The sequence below is a fragment of the Mesoplodon bidens genome (genome assembly GCF_964165515.1).
Source record: "Mesoplodon bidens genome assembly, chromosome: 12".
In the NCBI taxonomy this organism is placed as follows: Eukaryota; Metazoa; Chordata; class Mammalia; order Artiodactyla; family Ziphiidae; genus Mesoplodon; species Mesoplodon bidens.
In genome coordinates this window covers 86,558,614-86,575,599 of record NC_138168.1, presented here as the reverse complement: position 1 = coordinate 86,575,599, position 16,986 = coordinate 86,558,614, and the positions used below count along the sequence as shown (strand labels likewise).

The 16,986-nt window shown below is 41.9% G+C and overlaps 1 protein-coding gene across 1 annotated transcript in view; it reads left to right on the top strand.

The window, feature by feature from the left end:
• The window catches only part of LOC308625859 (solute carrier family 22 member 2-like), a gene marked incomplete at both ends in the record, with an annotated part of 28,648 nt that overhangs the window by 7,292 nt on the left and 4,370 nt on the right, over positions 1-16,986 (top strand). The window contains 8 exons of the mRNA XM_081250468.1: positions 1,688-1,842; positions 3,774-3,942; positions 5,767-5,881; positions 7,414-7,520; positions 9,480-9,694; positions 10,331-10,439; positions 11,422-11,534; positions 14,956-15,055. Coding sequence (XP_081106594.1) covers positions 1,688-1,842; positions 3,774-3,942; positions 5,767-5,881; positions 7,414-7,520; positions 9,480-9,694; positions 10,331-10,439; positions 11,422-11,534; positions 14,956-15,055 — 1,083 coding nt within the window. The remainder of the gene's footprint in view (positions 1-1,687; positions 1,843-3,773; positions 3,943-5,766; positions 5,882-7,413; positions 7,521-9,479; positions 9,695-10,330; positions 10,440-11,421; positions 11,535-14,955; positions 15,056-16,986) is intronic.

Genomic DNA, 16,986 nt, shown 5'->3' with positions numbered 1-16,986 from the left:
CTTAACCACTGCGCCACCAGGGAAGTCCCTGCCTTATTGTTTTAATAGCATTGTGTCTTTATGTGAACATGTCCCCTAGTGAAGCTGTTCTGCATTGGTAGATTCGATTCCCTGAAGGTTTCCACGCACTGACTTTCAGATGGTGAATGTTCCCTCTCATCAGCCATGGGATTTTGTCCATATACAGGAGCATGATTATGGTGCTTTGGGATTGGGCTGAGTCAACTTTGGAAGTTGAAGAATTATCACTTCAGCACGTGCTTATCAATTCTTTGAGGGTAAAGGGAGGGGTTCAGGAAGAAAGGCTAAAACATTGTGCTGATATGATCTTGGAAGGCTGTGGATAAACGTCCAGGGGGTATATGTTTACAGTGGGGAACCACTGACTGAGCAGTTTAAAATGATGTGGTCAAAACAGGGTTTTAAGAAGTTTAGCAGTTTACATGAATTACTAATGAGACTGCTTGATCTTTAAATTTCAGATTTAAAGCCTTAATAATCCCAAGTAATTATTAACAATGTTGTGGATTCCTTTCAAATGGTCAGTTCATTTTGAAATGGTCACTAGAGCACAAATTGCCTGAAAGAAGAGCAGCGATTTAAAACTGTCCAGCCACATCAAATGTGCACTGCTAAGGACGTGGAGGCACTACTGACATTCAGTGTGAAGTGGATAAACAAACAAAAATTAAATAAGACATCGCTTTGCATGAAGAATTTTTAAAATATCCACTAACAGCTAATTAGGGCGTCTCTTAGAACAAAACCAAGAGGACGTGATGAAATGTGGAAAAAAGAGACTGAACCTCAAGTCAGCTTTCAGAGAGGCAGCTTCGCAAAGGGAGGGAGGGAGGGAGGGAGGGAGGAGGGCTGGGTGCGAAGCTCTTTAGATGTAATACGCACTTAATCCCCTGGTCAGGCTGGGTCAAATAGCTCTTCTCCAGATGAAGAAACTGAGAAAAGCCACATAACTCGCCCGACCTCCCAGTCAGCGTTAAGGCCAAGGTTAAACCCAGGTTCCCACGTTTCCGTCTACTCTGTGCACGGAGACCCTCTCCAGGTCCCTAAACCGATGGCACCCAAGTCTCAAATAAAATGTGCGGGAGCAATCCTGCTAAGGTACTCCACGGCAAAGGCCTATGGGATGGCAACAGGTGAGACGATGACAGTGCCACACAAAAGACCATTTCCATGGAGACACACAAATACCATGAAGTCCAAAGGCAGTGTTGAAAATGGTTGGGGAAATACATTGAACACGGAATTTTGTTTTTTCTAAAGCAAAATCTCCTCAGTGGGCAACTAGTTGAGACTGTTGGTGCAAAGGCCCAGCTCATGTGATGACAGAAGACCTAGATGGGCCCTTGGGGCGTTCAGCACTGGGTGGCCTGAAGAATCACCCCCTCCCCACGTACCCTCCACAGTGGGGGGCTGAGAGGTGCTCCAGCCCAGGGTGAATGCGCCTCACTGGGCTTCAAGTTTATACATAGTGCCCTGGTGCAAAGTCCTGATGGAACTGACCTGAAGTCAGGGATTGTCTTGGTGGGTATCAGTCTGTACCTCCTGAATTTCCATAATTCAGAGATAACCTCCACTTTAGTTTAGAGTTCCATAACTTCCATGATTTTTCTACAACCCTCATGAATCTAATCTAATTCCATTCCCTCTCTTTGTTTTCTCCTTGCAGGTTTGGCCGTAAGCCCTGCCTCTTGATTACAATCCTCATAAATGCTTCATCTGGAGTTCTCATGGCTATTTCCCCAACCTATACATGGATGCTAATTTTTCGCTTAATCCAAGGACTGGTCAGCAAGGCAGGCTGGTTAATAGGCTACATCCTGAGTAAGAACGCTTGTGATTGTAGCTGTGGGGGACATTGCTGGCAAAATATAGTCAATCACGTGAGGGTAGCTGCACAGGAAAATGGACTCAGCTTCAAGACAATGTTGAAAGAATTTTCTTCTGTATCAAAAGAATTTCTGAAATCTTTTCAGTAAACTCATTCTGCATTCCTCCTAGAAAGAAAACAATGAAGCAGGAATGAGAGTAAACATCATGCCATCCAAACTCTTATATAACTCTTCAGGAATTTTTGTTTTCTGTGCCCTGGGGTGTACCATAGAGAGGAAATCTAGCCTTCAGGCTTTACAGAGAGAAAATTCATTGATGAGAATATATTAGATTTATAAGGGGCTTTATTAATTTGAGTCCATCTATTCTAGCAAACCACAGTTAGCCTCAATGTATATGCAAGGAAACCAAGGATAGAAGTACTGTGGTCAGTCTCGGTTCCTCAGCGAGCCATGTGTAGGACCAGGAATCTCATTTACATCCTACTCATTAGGAACCAGGGTTATGCTTAAGCTCCATGGATTATAAGAGAATATTTGAATTATAACAGCAGAGCATCTGTAAATTCGTATTAAGGAGAATTGCCACCACAATTAGATCTTGGGAATTCACTCCATCATTGCGTGCCCTTCTGCTACATTCAAATAGCATCTACACAAAGGGAAATGGACACTGAAATTAAAATAATATTAATCAATCTTTCATTTCGCACAGGAGAACTAGAATACGTGTGCTTAAAATATGACCCAGTAAAGTTAATTTGGGGGATTCTATGAGATGAAGAGGAGATGGTGCCTAATATTCTCAGGTGCCTGTCATGGTCGTCACCTGATCTATGTCTGGGCAACAAAGGAATTAATGTATGCAGTTATTCGATGGGAAGTTTGGTTTCTCATACACGTGACATGTAGAAATACGTAGAATTTGAGTTTAAATTTCATCCTTCTCCCATTAATTTCTTCTCCAGTCCCTCTGGATGTCCTTAAGGTGCACCTCTCATTCACCCTCTTTCTACCTGCCACCCCAAGACCTCATCCATGACCCCAACCACTCTGAAAGACAGACATTTCTATTTATTAAGCATGTACATAATTTTGTCTGTTTTTTTAAAATGCTTTTGGATAGTTCACAGTGATTTATAGAAATAATTTTAGAGTGCATTTCTATTTGGTTTACAAATAGTTGAAGTCTTTAACATGATCACCAAACATTTAAAGCAAAACTCTGTGGTTCATGGAATATCTAGAATCTCAATTCTAGAATATCTGTAATATAAAAATGACTATTTCTTAAATCCATGTACCACAGACTTCATACTTCTGCCATGCTATAGTCATGGGATTGGATAAGGCTGATTATTATACCATGTACAGTGTTATGCTCATACACCAGGTCTTAGAAAATCAAAAGCCTGATTCACAGTGTTTTCCAATTTCTAAGTTGTAAATACTCCCACCATGACTGCTTTTAAGATACCAGTGGGTTAAAAACCAGCTTGTAAAATTCCTGAAAATTTAAAAATCAGTTCTTGCAAGCCAGTACTAGCTGACTCCGGTCAGCTTGGAACCCCACCACCAGGTTTCCAAGCCATTTAAACACATTAACAGGATTGCCAAGAAAATGTTTAACTCATGTAAGAGGACAAGTTATATTGAGCTATTCATTTACGTGAAAATCATCTATGCTCTAAAGTCAGTGTTTACCCCATGTAATATGGGATTATAAGATTTTACATTAATTAACACAACAGCAGGAATCATAACAAAATAGGTCCCAAAGAACATTTAAAAGTTTTCAGAGGGCTGTATAGAAAATTCTAGAACTTGGACTACTTTTTGAGTTGGCATTCTAATTTCCCCATAGTTAGACAGCCAACGCACTGTCGTACTGACTTGCGTTGACCGTGTGGGTTCTCTCTGCAGTTACAGAACTTGTTGGGCTGAGCTACCGGAGAACGGTGGGGATTTTTTACCAAGTGGCCTTTACGTTTGGGCTCCTGGTGCTTGCTGGGGTGGCATACGTCCTTCCGCACTGGAGGTGGCTGCAGTTCACAGTGACTCTGCCCAACTTCTGCTTCTTGCTCTATTACTGGTAAGTCCACGTGGAACAAGAGGAGATAGACTGAAATATTTTATTTAGCTAAAGAGACCGTCTTCCCCAACGCACACCATCCTTCGAAACTAAGATATCCTTCACTCTTCTGTTTCACAGGAAACCCAGGTCCATGTTTCAGGGATAAAAATCATAAGCTTTAACCTGTCTTCCCCTCTGGAAATCAGATGTTCTTCCACTTTGAACTTAAGAGTTTTATGACTTGGATCTCACATTTTTCACCTTATTTTTGTGGTGTTTAAAGTAGCTTCCAGTAGCCATGATACCCTTTAAAGAGACTGACAATATTATTGTTCTTATTCTGCCCCTCCTCAGAAGAAACTTCAGGCCAGAGAAGGGGAAGTATGGCACTTTTGTCACCACTTCCAATACCGTGCCCAAAGCAGACATCCCCAATCAATCACAGCAGTCTTTATCCCAGATTAGGCCAACATGGAACCCCAGAGAGACCAAACCAATCAATCAGAGTTACCAGGACAAGTGAAATATGTTTGTCACCCCTGCCCATGGGAAACATGGAAAACAGTAAAAACAGAAGAAACTATCAGAAACTCCTAATGCAAGTTTACCTAAGATAAAGCAAGAGGGATGCTAGATTATCAATCAAATCTCTCTCCTATGAAAAAGCCCACTTATTTAGCTCCTGGACATATCTACCTGTTCTTCCCATAGTTGTCTTGTCTAAGAATTAAACATCTCAACCCTTCCCAGGAAGCCTATTTCTCCTCCAAAAGCCAGTAAAACTCTGAGAGTGGTCCTTAGTTTCATCCCTATATCCTTTCTACCCCCTTTATCTCTCTGAAACCATCCCTTTTCTCCCCTATTCTCATTAGGAATCCATTATGTCTTGCCTGGATTTCTGGGTAGACTCATAACTGGTCTCTTTGGCATCAGCTTTCCCATCCTCTAATCCATGTTTCACGCCGCACTGTAAAAATCCAGGCCCACCCCGTTACTCTCCTGCTTAAACGTCTTTCAGTAGTTTGATTCCCTTCAGAATAAAGACCTAATGCTTTAGCATGACAGAGAAGGCCCACCTATTATCCAAGTTCTGACTATTTCTGAAGCACTTCTTGCCACTTTCACTCAATAGAGTCAAATTTAATTTTCTTACAATTCTACAAGCTCCACAGAAGAGTAGAAAATAGGTATTTGGGGTGTTTTGTTTTCTGCAGATAAATATTCAGAAGCGGGATTTCTGGATCATACAGTAGTTCTAATTTTTTTAAGGAACCTCCATACTGTTCTCCATAGTGGCCACACCCATTTACATTCCCACCAATAGTGCACCAGGATTCCCTTTTCTCTACATCCTTGCCAACACTTATTTCTTGTCTTTTTGATAACAGCCATTCTGACAGGTGTGAGGTGATACCTCACTGTAGTTTTGATTTGCTTTTGCCTGGTGATTAGTGATGTTGAGCATCTTTTCACGTAGTTGTTGGCCATCTGTATGTCTTCTTTGGAAAAATGTCTATTCAGATACTCTGCCTATTTTTAAATTAAATTGCTTGGTTTTCTGCTATTGGATTGCATGAGTTCTTTATATATTTTGGATATTAACCCTCTATCAGATACATGGTTTGCAAATATTCTCTCCCATTCAGTAGGCTGCTTTTTCATTTTGTTGATGGTTCCCTTTGCTGTGTAGCCCCTGCACAGTTTTATTTCCTTTGTAGATCCAACCAAACCTCACTGTGTAAGATCCCCCACAGAAATCTGCTTATGATCCCTGGGGGTGGGTGTTCAGTAAGATTTTCCCCTTCACTTAACAGCACTGATGACACTTTTTCTGTGCCCTAGGTGTGTACCTGAGTCTCCTAGGTGGCTGATCTCCCAGAACAAAGATGCTAAAGCCATGAAAATCATTAAGCACATAGCAAAGAAAAATGGAAAATCTCTGCCTGCCTCTCTTCAGGTGAGTCAGCAGCTGAAGTATCAAATCAGGGAACAGTGAAAAGGAAGATTTGGGAAAACCGTGCATTGTCTCAGTGGGGAGTGGCAGAAGGGGCCCAGCCACCATGTGCAACAGGATATTTCTGGTGTACTAAGACTTGTGGTTCCCTGGTAGAATATTTTAAGCAGATGGAAAACAAAACTAAAGGAAGCCAAAAGTTTTAAAAGTCAAATGAGGAGCTTCTATCTTGTTCACATCTTGACCATGTTGCCCCTTAGGACCCGGTATTCGAAGTCTTGTTTGCCGGTATGTCCATCAACATCCTCGGGGAGGGAGGTTTTCCCCAGAGGGAAGATTCTTCAAACACAAATAATTTCTTAGAATTTTTAAAATTTTGGATAGAAATTATCCCAAAATATTTTAAGCAACCCCTGCCTTCCTGAATAGAACAAATTACTGAAGTGTTCATTTTCTCTGCGTTTAGTGTTTTGCCTTTAGCGGACCTCATCACCTTTAATTTAAACCTTTTCATCTGACAAGGCTTGGAAAAGAGAATATCAAGCTTATTAGGAATTTATACTGAAATAAGAGTAAGTCATTTCTGATGAGGCTCTAAGATGAGTGACCTGTAAGAATTTGAGATTGACATGGCATTCAGAGTGAGGATTTGGGGGCTCAGAGCTCTTTTTCTTCATTTCCTCTCTGGTTTCTGGGTGTTTGGAATATGTATTTTTTCCCATGAATGACAGGCATAGCACTGATTCTTGGATTTCAGATCCTCTCAGAAACTGGCCAGGGAATAAGGCACATGTGGGTCACTGTCTCGCTCAAGGTCAGAGTTCACGTGAGGGTGGTAAGTCTGGTCACTGCTGGTCTCCTGGAGACTTCTTCCCCTCGTTCCTGGATCTTTCACACAACATCATGTGTTGCTCCAGGAAGGAGACATAGGCGAGTGGGTCTCACAAGGGTTCTGCTTCCTGAACCCTGGAGATGAAATATCCCCTCCACCACCTACTGTGTCATCTAGAGTAGGGCTTCTCAATTCTGTGCACAGGATCACCTGGGGACCTTGTGAACATGCAGATTCGGGTTCCATCTGTCTGGGCTGGGGCCTGAGATCTTTCATTCTAACGAGCTCCAGGCGATTCCATTGCTGGACTGAGTGCCAGGGTCCCAGATCACTCTCCTGACCTTTAGGCCACACACTGGTCCAGGTGTGCAGAGAGGGCGTGTCAATGCCCTCAGCCCTCAGGGCCACTGGGCTGGGCCTTGATTTTACCCCACCCGCTTTACCAGCAGTATCCCTTTATATACGTGCATGAGTTACCTCACTTCTCTGTAGCCCAGCTTCCTCTTCTGTGAAACGGGGTGAAAATTGTAGACCTAACTTGTAGGGTAGTTGTAATGATTAAACAAGCTAATGTGTGTGAAGGGCTTAGCTAGTCCTGGGCACGTTAAAAGCACTCAGCAAGTGTAAGGCATTGTGTTCCCTGGATGACCCTGGGACGCCATCATGAAATATACAAAGCTGTTCCTATTTTTTCTATTCTTAGAGCCCCGGATCTGATGAGGAAGTTGGTGAGAAGTTGAATCCTTCATTTCTTGACTTGGTCAGAACCCCTCAGATAAGGAAACACACTTTGATCTTGATGTACAACTGGTAAAGATTATTTTTTACTTCAAAATCCTTCCAAATTCTTTTAATCTGAATCATCCACATAAAGGGAGGGACAAAGAGTACCTTCAAAACATAGCCTGGGTCCAGTTAGCATCAACGGTGGATCGCAAGTAGGATCATTTATAGGTGGTTATCCTGAAATCATTTTTCTCAGGCAGATGTTGAAATCAGCTTACAGTCCCAACGCATAGATCACTACATTCTCAACCTTGGCTTTCCCTTAAGAATCACCTGGGCTGGGCTTCCCTGGTGGCGCAGTGGTTGAGAGTCTGCCTGCCGATGCAGGGGACGCGGGTTCGTGCCCCAGTCCGGGAAGATCCCACATGCCGCAGAGCGGCTGGGCCCATGAGCCATGGCTGCTGAGCCTGTGCGTCCAGAGCCTGTGCTCCACAATGGGAGAGGCCACAACAGTGAGAGGCCCACATACTGCAAAAAAAAAAAAAGAAAGAAAGAAAGAATCACCTGGGAGATAGTAAAATGCCAAGGCCAGACCCCTCCCTGACAAGGATATGGATTTAATTGGTCGAGGGAAGGGCCCAGGAACCAATACTCTCAAAATCCTCCAGGTGATTCTAATATATAGCCAAACTGAGAACTATTGGTATAGATTAATTTTTTTCAATTGAAGTATAATTGATTTACAATATCGTGTTAGTTTCAGGTGTACAGCAGAGTAATTCAGTTATATATATGTGTATATATATACATGTACATGTATATATTCTTCTTCAGATTCTCTTCCTTTATAGGTTATTATAAAATATTGAGTACAGTTCCCTGTGCTATACAGTAGGTCCTTGTGGTATAGATTAATTGATGATGAGTGTACATCTCTCCTGATTGTACAAGGCCTTTTATTTTTCTTTTCTACCTGGAGAAAATAAATAAGTAAACTTCCCGAACAAGAATAAACCACAGGAACAGATGAACCGGTTTGCAGGGCAGAAATAGAGACACAGATGTAGAGAACAAATGTATGGATATCAAGGGGGGAAAGTGGCAGGGGGTGGTGGTGGTGTGATGAATTGGGAGTTTGGGATTGACATATATACACTGATAGGTATAAAATGGATAACTAATAAGAACCTGCTGTATAAAAAAATAAAACAAAATTCAAAAATTCAAAAAAAAAAGAATAAACCACAGGAATAATCCACTGGCTCCACAATCCCATAGCAAGCCTGACCGTCCTCACCGCCTGCAGGCTGCTCCAGAGCCCTGTGCTGTGGGTCCCGCAACAGCCTCCTTTGCTGCAGCATGCTTCCCTTCACCGGGCGGCATCACTGGGACGACTCACATCAGCCAAAAGAAGCTTCACGGTCACTGACAAAAGCAAAGCTCATCAGGAATTAATTTAGCAGCCTTCACGATATTGCATGTAAAATGCATCAGGGAAATTTGGCTTCATTATCCTTTCTTTTTCTGAGTAATTGTGATTCTTGCTAATCATCCTCATATTTTCCATTACAGACAACGAACATTTTTAGCCAACAAAACTAGATCAAAATGTTGCTGTATCATGTCAGAAGATAAATCATCAAAAGTGGGCCTGTACCCATTTGGGAATTTGGTACCCATTTGGTCTCCTGGGCTCCTAATATTTGGATTAAGTAGTCAATCCCTGTGATTTCGACTGCATTAGAAGACCACAAAGAGAAAAATAATTAACAACCACTAATAGCTTGATACAGTTTACTAAATAAATCACTCTAGTAAGACATTTCTTCTTGCCTTTCAATTTGGTCAAGGAATGTTAGCCTAATCCTTCCCCTTTCATGGTTCTGGGGTCACAGCCAGCCCCCGCAGTGGGTCAGATGGTGTTAAAGCAATGGAATAGAGGGAAAAGCCATCATAAGAGGACAAAAAAAGGTGACCTACAATCAACCTTTCTGTGACTTGCTCCTGGTGCCTGGCTTGACCTGAGCTCTCCTCTTTGCTCAGGTTCACGAGCTCTGTTCTCTACCAGGGCCTCATCATGTACATGGGCCTCGCCGGGAGCAACATCTACCTGGACTTCCTCTACTCTGCCCTGGTCGAATTCCCGGCCGCCTTCATCATCCTCGTCACAATTGACCGCGTGGGTCGCCGTCACCCATGGGCTGCCTCCAATATGGTGGCAGGGGCAGCCTGTTTAGCCTCGGTTTTTATCCCTGAGGGTAAGTGTCAGGCCAAGCTGGGGTCTTGTCTTCCAAGGCCCTGAGAAGAGGGGGTATTACAGCCCTTTGAGAGAAAGACCATGTCATTTAACATCCAAGTCAATCCGGAAAGAATGAACAAAATATCTGGGACCTTCCTGAGTGAACCCATATGGCAACTCTGCCTTTAAGAACAGTGGCACCCAGTGGTTGCCTGATGTAATATAATAACACCCAGTGGTTCTTTGATGTAATATAACAAGAGAGGCTAGGAGGACCCATGCCACAGGCCATCGAGCTGGCCCAGAGCAGGGGTTAGAAGACCACAAAGAGAAAAATGCTATTTTGGGGGGATGTATGCTATTTCTTTTGGGGGACTTCTATAGACTAAAGTTGGTGCAACTTTGGAAGCTGGTATAATTGTGTGGTCATTAATCACTGGGGTCTAAAGTGAAGAGAGTGTCAGGATTGTGTCCGAGGCTAAAACAAACAGACGTGGGGAGTTTTGCTGAATTGTCCTGAGTCTATAGAAGAACCGATTGTGCATTCTTGTCCCATTCTGGAGGGTGCACTTTCTCCTTGCAAATGCCCCTGGGGCACTGTTGGGAGACCAGGGAGTGAGCCCAGCATGTGTCAGTGGTGTGTTTTCCCTTTCAGATCTACGCTGGCTAAGAGTTACTGTCGCATGCTTGGGTAGAATGGGGATTACAATGGCCTATGAAATGGTCTGCCTGGTCAATGCGGAACTGTACCCCACATGCATCAGGTGAGCACATTTCCTTCAGCATGAAGAAAGCAGCTGGGACATTTGTTTACTGGTGAGAATGACCACAGGTGCCGGCAGAGGACACCGTACTTTTTTCTTCAATTTATTTTATTGAAGTACAGTTGATTTACAATGTTATGTTAATTTCTGCTGTACAACAAAGTGATTCAGTCATTATATATATATACATACACACATTCTTTTTCATATTCTTTTCCTTTATGGTTTATCACAGGATATTGAATCTAGTTCCCTGTGTCCCTGTGCTATAGAGTAGGACCTTGTTGTTTATCCATCTTATATGTAATAGTTTGCATCTGCTAATCCCAAACTCCCAATCCAGCCCTCTCCTGCCACCCCCTCCCCCTTGGCAACTACAAGTCTGTTCTCTATGTCTGTGAGTCTTTTTCTGTTTTGTAGATAAGTTGATTTGTGTCATATTTTAGATTCCACATATAAGTGGTATATATGGTATTTATCTTCCTCTTTCTGACTTACTTAGTATGATCATCTCTAGGAGGACAGCTTACATTTCAAAATGCAGGGTAAGAGAGGTTGAGACCATTTCAAGGTAGTATGCAGGTCACACCTCACACTTACAGGATAGGGTAAAACACAGAAACCATGTGATAAGAACAGAAGCTATTGAATTGCCAGAGAGGGATGACCAAAGGTCAACATGAGGGAGAGTAGCCCGAGCAGGACCATAGAACAGAGCAGGGGAGACAGTGATGAAAGTAAAAAATGAAAATTGTCCCCAACACCAATTAAAAATCTTCAAGAAAGTTCATATAAAACAAGTACAACAGGATATGAATGGAATTATGTACCATGTATCATTTATGTGCATTGACAATAACATGTACACTTTCAGTTCACACACACATTTCAATGATTTGGGGAAGTATTTATCTGGGGGTGTGTGGGAGATAACCACTGTCCTTTGATAAGTCAAAGGATGCATCAGTGTCCTGTGTTTCAGGAACCTTGGGGTCCTCGTCTGCTCTTCCATGTGTGACATCGGGGGCATCATCACGCCATTCCTGGTCTACCGGCTCACCAGCATCTGGCATGAGCTTCCACTGGTGGTTTTTGGTAAGAAATCCTCAGAGATGTCTTTGAATGAAAACCCACTTTTAAGAGGCCTCCATGTTTCTACCTCGAAACAAGTGCTATGTTTGCAAGTAACTACTAAGTATGACTAGTAATTGGTACTACCAGTAGTGTAGTAATACTAGTATTACTAATAGTATTAGCAGCTGCCAACACTCAAGTCTGGGAGCCCACGAGGACTTATGCCCATAGAGGTGCAAAGTCAAGGGAGAGTGAGGTGGAGTTTCCCCTCAAGAAGACCCTTCTCTCCTCACTGATTTCCACCCCTTTGTCCAAGAGCTCACTCTTTCTGCCTCCTCTATGCCCAGATGTAGAAAAGTACAAATGCTTTTACTTCATTACTTCAAAAAAGGCGGTTAAAATTTTGCAAAGGGCAATTTCAAAACCCAGGGGAAACAAAGACAAAGAAAATGCGTTAGAATAACAGAAACACCTGTGTGCGTGCTGGGCACCCCGGTCCTCAGATTCCTCGGCAATTAGACTTAAGGAGCATATGGGCACAGCACTTCCCTCTGACCCTGAAGGATGTACAGACACTGAGCCTGCCTCTCCCTGACCAGCCCACAGGAGAGAAGGCGAGGGACAAACCTAATTATCAGCACATGCTGAACGCGAAGTCTGCAGACTGTGAAAGGGGCTGGGAATCCTGGGCATTTCCGTTGTCTTTCCCCACAGTGGTAGACAGAGGTACAGGTCCTCTCCTTCTGTGCGTCCACGCAGACACGGCTCCAGAGCCATACACGTTAACACTCACCTTGTCAGTGTTAGCCCCAAGGTCTCGATGGACACATTTCAATCTTCTCTCAGACGCATTCCGAGTCTTTATTTATTTATTTATTTATTTATTTTTGGCTGTGCTGGGTCTTCATTGCTGTGCGCGGGCTTTCTCTAGTTGTGGCGAGCGGGGTCTACTCTTCGTTGCGGTGCACGGGCTTCTCACTGCGGTGGCTTCTCTCGTTGCGGAGCACGGGCTCTAGGTGTGCGGGCTTCAGTAGTTGTGGCACGCAGGCTCAGTAGTTGTGGCTCGCGGCCTCTAGAGCGCAGGCTCAGTAGTTGTGGCGTACGGGCTTAGTTGCTCCGTGGCATGTGGGATCTTCCCGGACCAGGGCTCGAACCCGTGTCCCCTGCACTGGCAGGCGGATTCTTAACCACTGCACCACCAGGGAAGTCCCTGAGTCTTTCTTTTAATTTGACAGAAATGTAACACTTTTCCCCATGGGCAGACAAGACTTAATCTGGGGGGGGGGGGAAGCCCAGCCCGGATGCCCAGCAGGGGGTTAGCAGATGGTTCTCCCCTTAGTGTCATGCGTTGTCACACACAAGTGTCTCTGCTCATTCCCTTCTTCTCCAGGGATTTGTGAAGGGGAAATTTTCTACTGCCATAGATCTGCCAGCGTCAGCTCCAAACCGTTGCTAGAACTCAGCCTTGAAAGAGACCCAGTGAATGTCTCCGCGTTCCAACTTAATAACAGGATGGCCCAGGTTGATAGAACACGAGCTCTTTATCCTGAGATGACCAGTGTGGCTGGCCCTGCTGGGAGGCACGTGGCCCAGATTCTTTCCTCCCTCAGCTCTGGCCAAGGGACCTGACCCCAGAGCCCCCTTTCCATCTTGGGGAAGCTCCCTCACACACTCTGGATCCTTCCTTCCATCCCAATCTTGCCCACTCCCTTAGATGGGCAGTGAGTGATGCATGGGTCAGCGGGACATTTCTGGGTAGAAAATAGTTACTTCATTAGTACATATTTGGTTTCTCTTAGTACCATTTAACCAAAAAATTGCTAAGTCCAGACCCCAGAGGATCCCCCCATACCCAGACCCTCCCTCGGACCTTGCCTTTCCATCGAAAGATAAAGGATTTTAACTGCATTTCAACATTGAAGTAAACTCAAAGACAATTCTCAATTTTATTTTGCTGGTAGTTTCCTTCTCTCACCAACTTTTAATAGCTAGCAGGAAGCAAAGCTAACAGTTTTACACTTTTTCTTTCTCTTTTCACACAATAATGGTGTGCCAATTGTGCTCTTGAAATAGCCCGAAATGGTCTAGAAGCCTGAAAACCAACAAATAAACACATTGGAAAATCATCATTGAAAGAGCACTGGAAAAATTGATAAGGGATATCCTAGTTAATTAGGCCTATCTTTGCAAATATATAGTACTAAATGCATGATAATTTCATTATTTAATATATTCTTCACAGTTCACTCACTGCAGAGAATCGAAGCCAGCTGAATATGTCTCTTGTTTGCATGAGTTACAACCAAGTGAATCTCTCGAGGTTTGGGGAGATCTTGAGTGGTTAACTATTTAGTTCATGCCATGTGTCAGGCACTCTTCTAAGCACTTAACAAATATGAATTCATTTCAGCCTCTAAACAAGTCTTTGTGGTGGAGATACCACCCCACTTTCTGTCGGGGAGTCTGGAGTATCAGGGGGATCATAGAACTTCTCAGGGCTCTGAGACCAGTACTCGGGGTGTCAGTACTAGACCCAGGTGCTCAGAGCTACAGCCGTTGCCCTGAACCACTGCACACTGGAGGCCCGTATTTCTGCCAGTTTTAAGCGTGCAAAAAGTGGAGTCCAGCAGGCATTTTTTGAAACCCCCCAGCTAGCAAAAGAACCCACATCCTATTTCCTGCATTCAATGATGGAAAAACATATAAAGATGTAACCGTAAATCCTAAAATCTTAATGGGAATTTAGAGGAACAAAAACACCAACATCTGCAAAAAATTACAGCTGGAGACAAAGGAAAAAAGGAATAAGAGAAATTTATCCAATACCTGAATCAGAACAGAAAGGCCTAGCTATCTGAAAAAGACTATATATATATCCATATATATATATGAATCACTTTGCTGTACACCTGAAACTAACACAACATTGTACATCAACTATACTTCAATTAAAAAAATAAAAAGCAAAAATAAATAAATAAAAATCCAATAAAAGGCCTGGCTATACTATTTAATGCTGTTATGAAATAATGCGTATTCATTACTCTTATTTGCTGGTAATGATCCAAGTTTCTGACTCATTTTCTTTACTGAGTGCTTTATATTGGCAGAGCTATATTCTTTCTTTTCTTAGCATTGGTTCTTTTTCAGAGTTATTTTCTGACTCCAAAGTATTTTAATATCATGGCAATGTCCTCTAGCCTAGAATAACCTTGACTCAAAATGTTAAGTATTTCATTTCCCTATAAGGAATTATAATCCAGCAGAGTTTGGAATGGGCAAAATATTTATGATGGGGAATAGGGCAGTCAGAGATAGCAAAGGAATCTGTAAGGAAATCAGCAAAAAAAAAAACAACTTTTTTTTAAGAAATAAGGAGAAGTTTAATTATAGAGCCAGCATGGTTCAGTTCTGAATGTGACTTGCGTCTGTTGGTTTTCAGCTGTAGTTGGCCTGATTGCTGGAGGACTGGTGTTATTGCTCCCAGAGACCAAAGGGAAGACTTTGCCTGAGACCATTGAAGAAGCTGAAAACATGCAGAGGTAGGGAGCTGGGATTCCTAAATGAACTATTCAGTACACATTTTGGGAAAACTCTGGAGCCAGTTGTAAAGAAAGATGAGGTTGAATCTATACCTCACACCATACACTGAGATCAATTCAAATAAAATCAAAGACTAAAATGCACCAAAAAGGAAACACTAAAAGAATGAAGATACTATGGGAAAATACCTTTAGCCTTTCATAGTGAGGAAGGTCTTTAAAATTTGACCACAAATATCCAGGACCCATTAAAAGAAGTTTGCCTTCATAAAAATTTAAAATTCTATGTTGAAAAACTACCATAAACTTAAAAAATATAGCAAACTTAGAGAAAATATTCACTCCTTCATAAAGGGCTAATTTTCCAAATATGTAAAGAGGTCTAACAAATCCATAAGAGCAACCCCTCAACAGAAAAAATGGGCAAAGGACTTGAACAGACAATTTAGTGAAAGAAAGAAAAAAACAGTTCCAAAATATATTAACATATGCCAAATCTCTTTCATAATAAGAGAAGTACAAAGTAACACCACAGTAATAGCCACTGAGATTGTTAAAGATCAAACTGCTTGGCAACATACAGGTGACCCTTGGACAGTGCAGGGGTTAGGGGTGCCAACACCCTGTGCAGTCAAAATCCACATGTAACTTACAACTCCCCCAAACCTTAACTGCTAATAACCTGCTGTTGACCAGAAGCTTATAGATAACATAAATAGTTGATCAACACATATTTTGTATGTTATATGTATTACATACTGTATTCTTACAATAAAGTAAGCTAGAGAAAAGAAAATATTATGAAGAAAATCAAAAGGAAGAGAAAATACATTTACAGTAGTATACTGTATTTATCGATACTGTAAGCTTACATCGTCTGTTTATAGACAAATTGTCAGTACCTACATTAACATTGTCTTATAAGATACAAAACACTGTAGATGTTATATGTATTACTAACACTAGACATCAAAAATGAAAAGATAATGTAAAAAAGAAGTCCATATTTATTAACAGATATAGTGACTCAAGCACTGAAAATGAAGAAGCAGCAATATGATTGCTTTATGGTCGCCTAGTGTAATTGATAATACAATTGCTTTATGGCAGCCAAGCCTATGCACTAATGAATGAATTGATATAAAATGTTTATGTCATACAGTATTACAGTCATATTCATAATACAGTATTGGAAACATTGTTACATTTTTTAAAACACCACTTACCTGTGATGATAGACTGATATGCAGTTTCTCCAATACGAGTGAGAAAGGCATGTTGTACGATAATGTAATTCTTTGAAACCAAAATTATGACACAGAAAATGAACACTTTAATTTTATATTAAATATCACTCACCTTATGCCTATGTAAGGATAGACTAATGTCTACATATACTTTATGCATTCATGACATGCTTAACTTTGTCTTGTTTCAATATTTCTAGGCTACATGGTTCATCTGAGAGTTTTTTCAAATCATCACAAAATGCCAAAAAAATTTTCAATATATTTATTGAAAGTGGACCACATAAGCGGACCCATGCAGTTCAAACTTGTGTTGTTCAAGGGTCAGCTGTACCATGTTGGGAAAAGTTGTGGGGAAATAGGCAGTATCCTACATCACCAGTAGGAGTCAGATTTAAAACCTCTATGATGGGCAATATAACAATAGTATCAAAATTACAAATGTGCTTATCTTTTTACCTAGCAATTCCACACTTCTAGGAATTTGCATGTGCAAAATGGTGTATGTACAGGATTATTCATCCAAGCAGTATTTTTTATGTAATGAAAGATTGGGAACTTTCAATGCCCATCGATTGGGAGACCAGTTAGATAAATTATGGTACGTCGTTCAATAAAATACTCCTTAGTCATCAAGAAGAATGAGGCAGCTTGATATACACTGATAAGGAAATTCTCCTATGG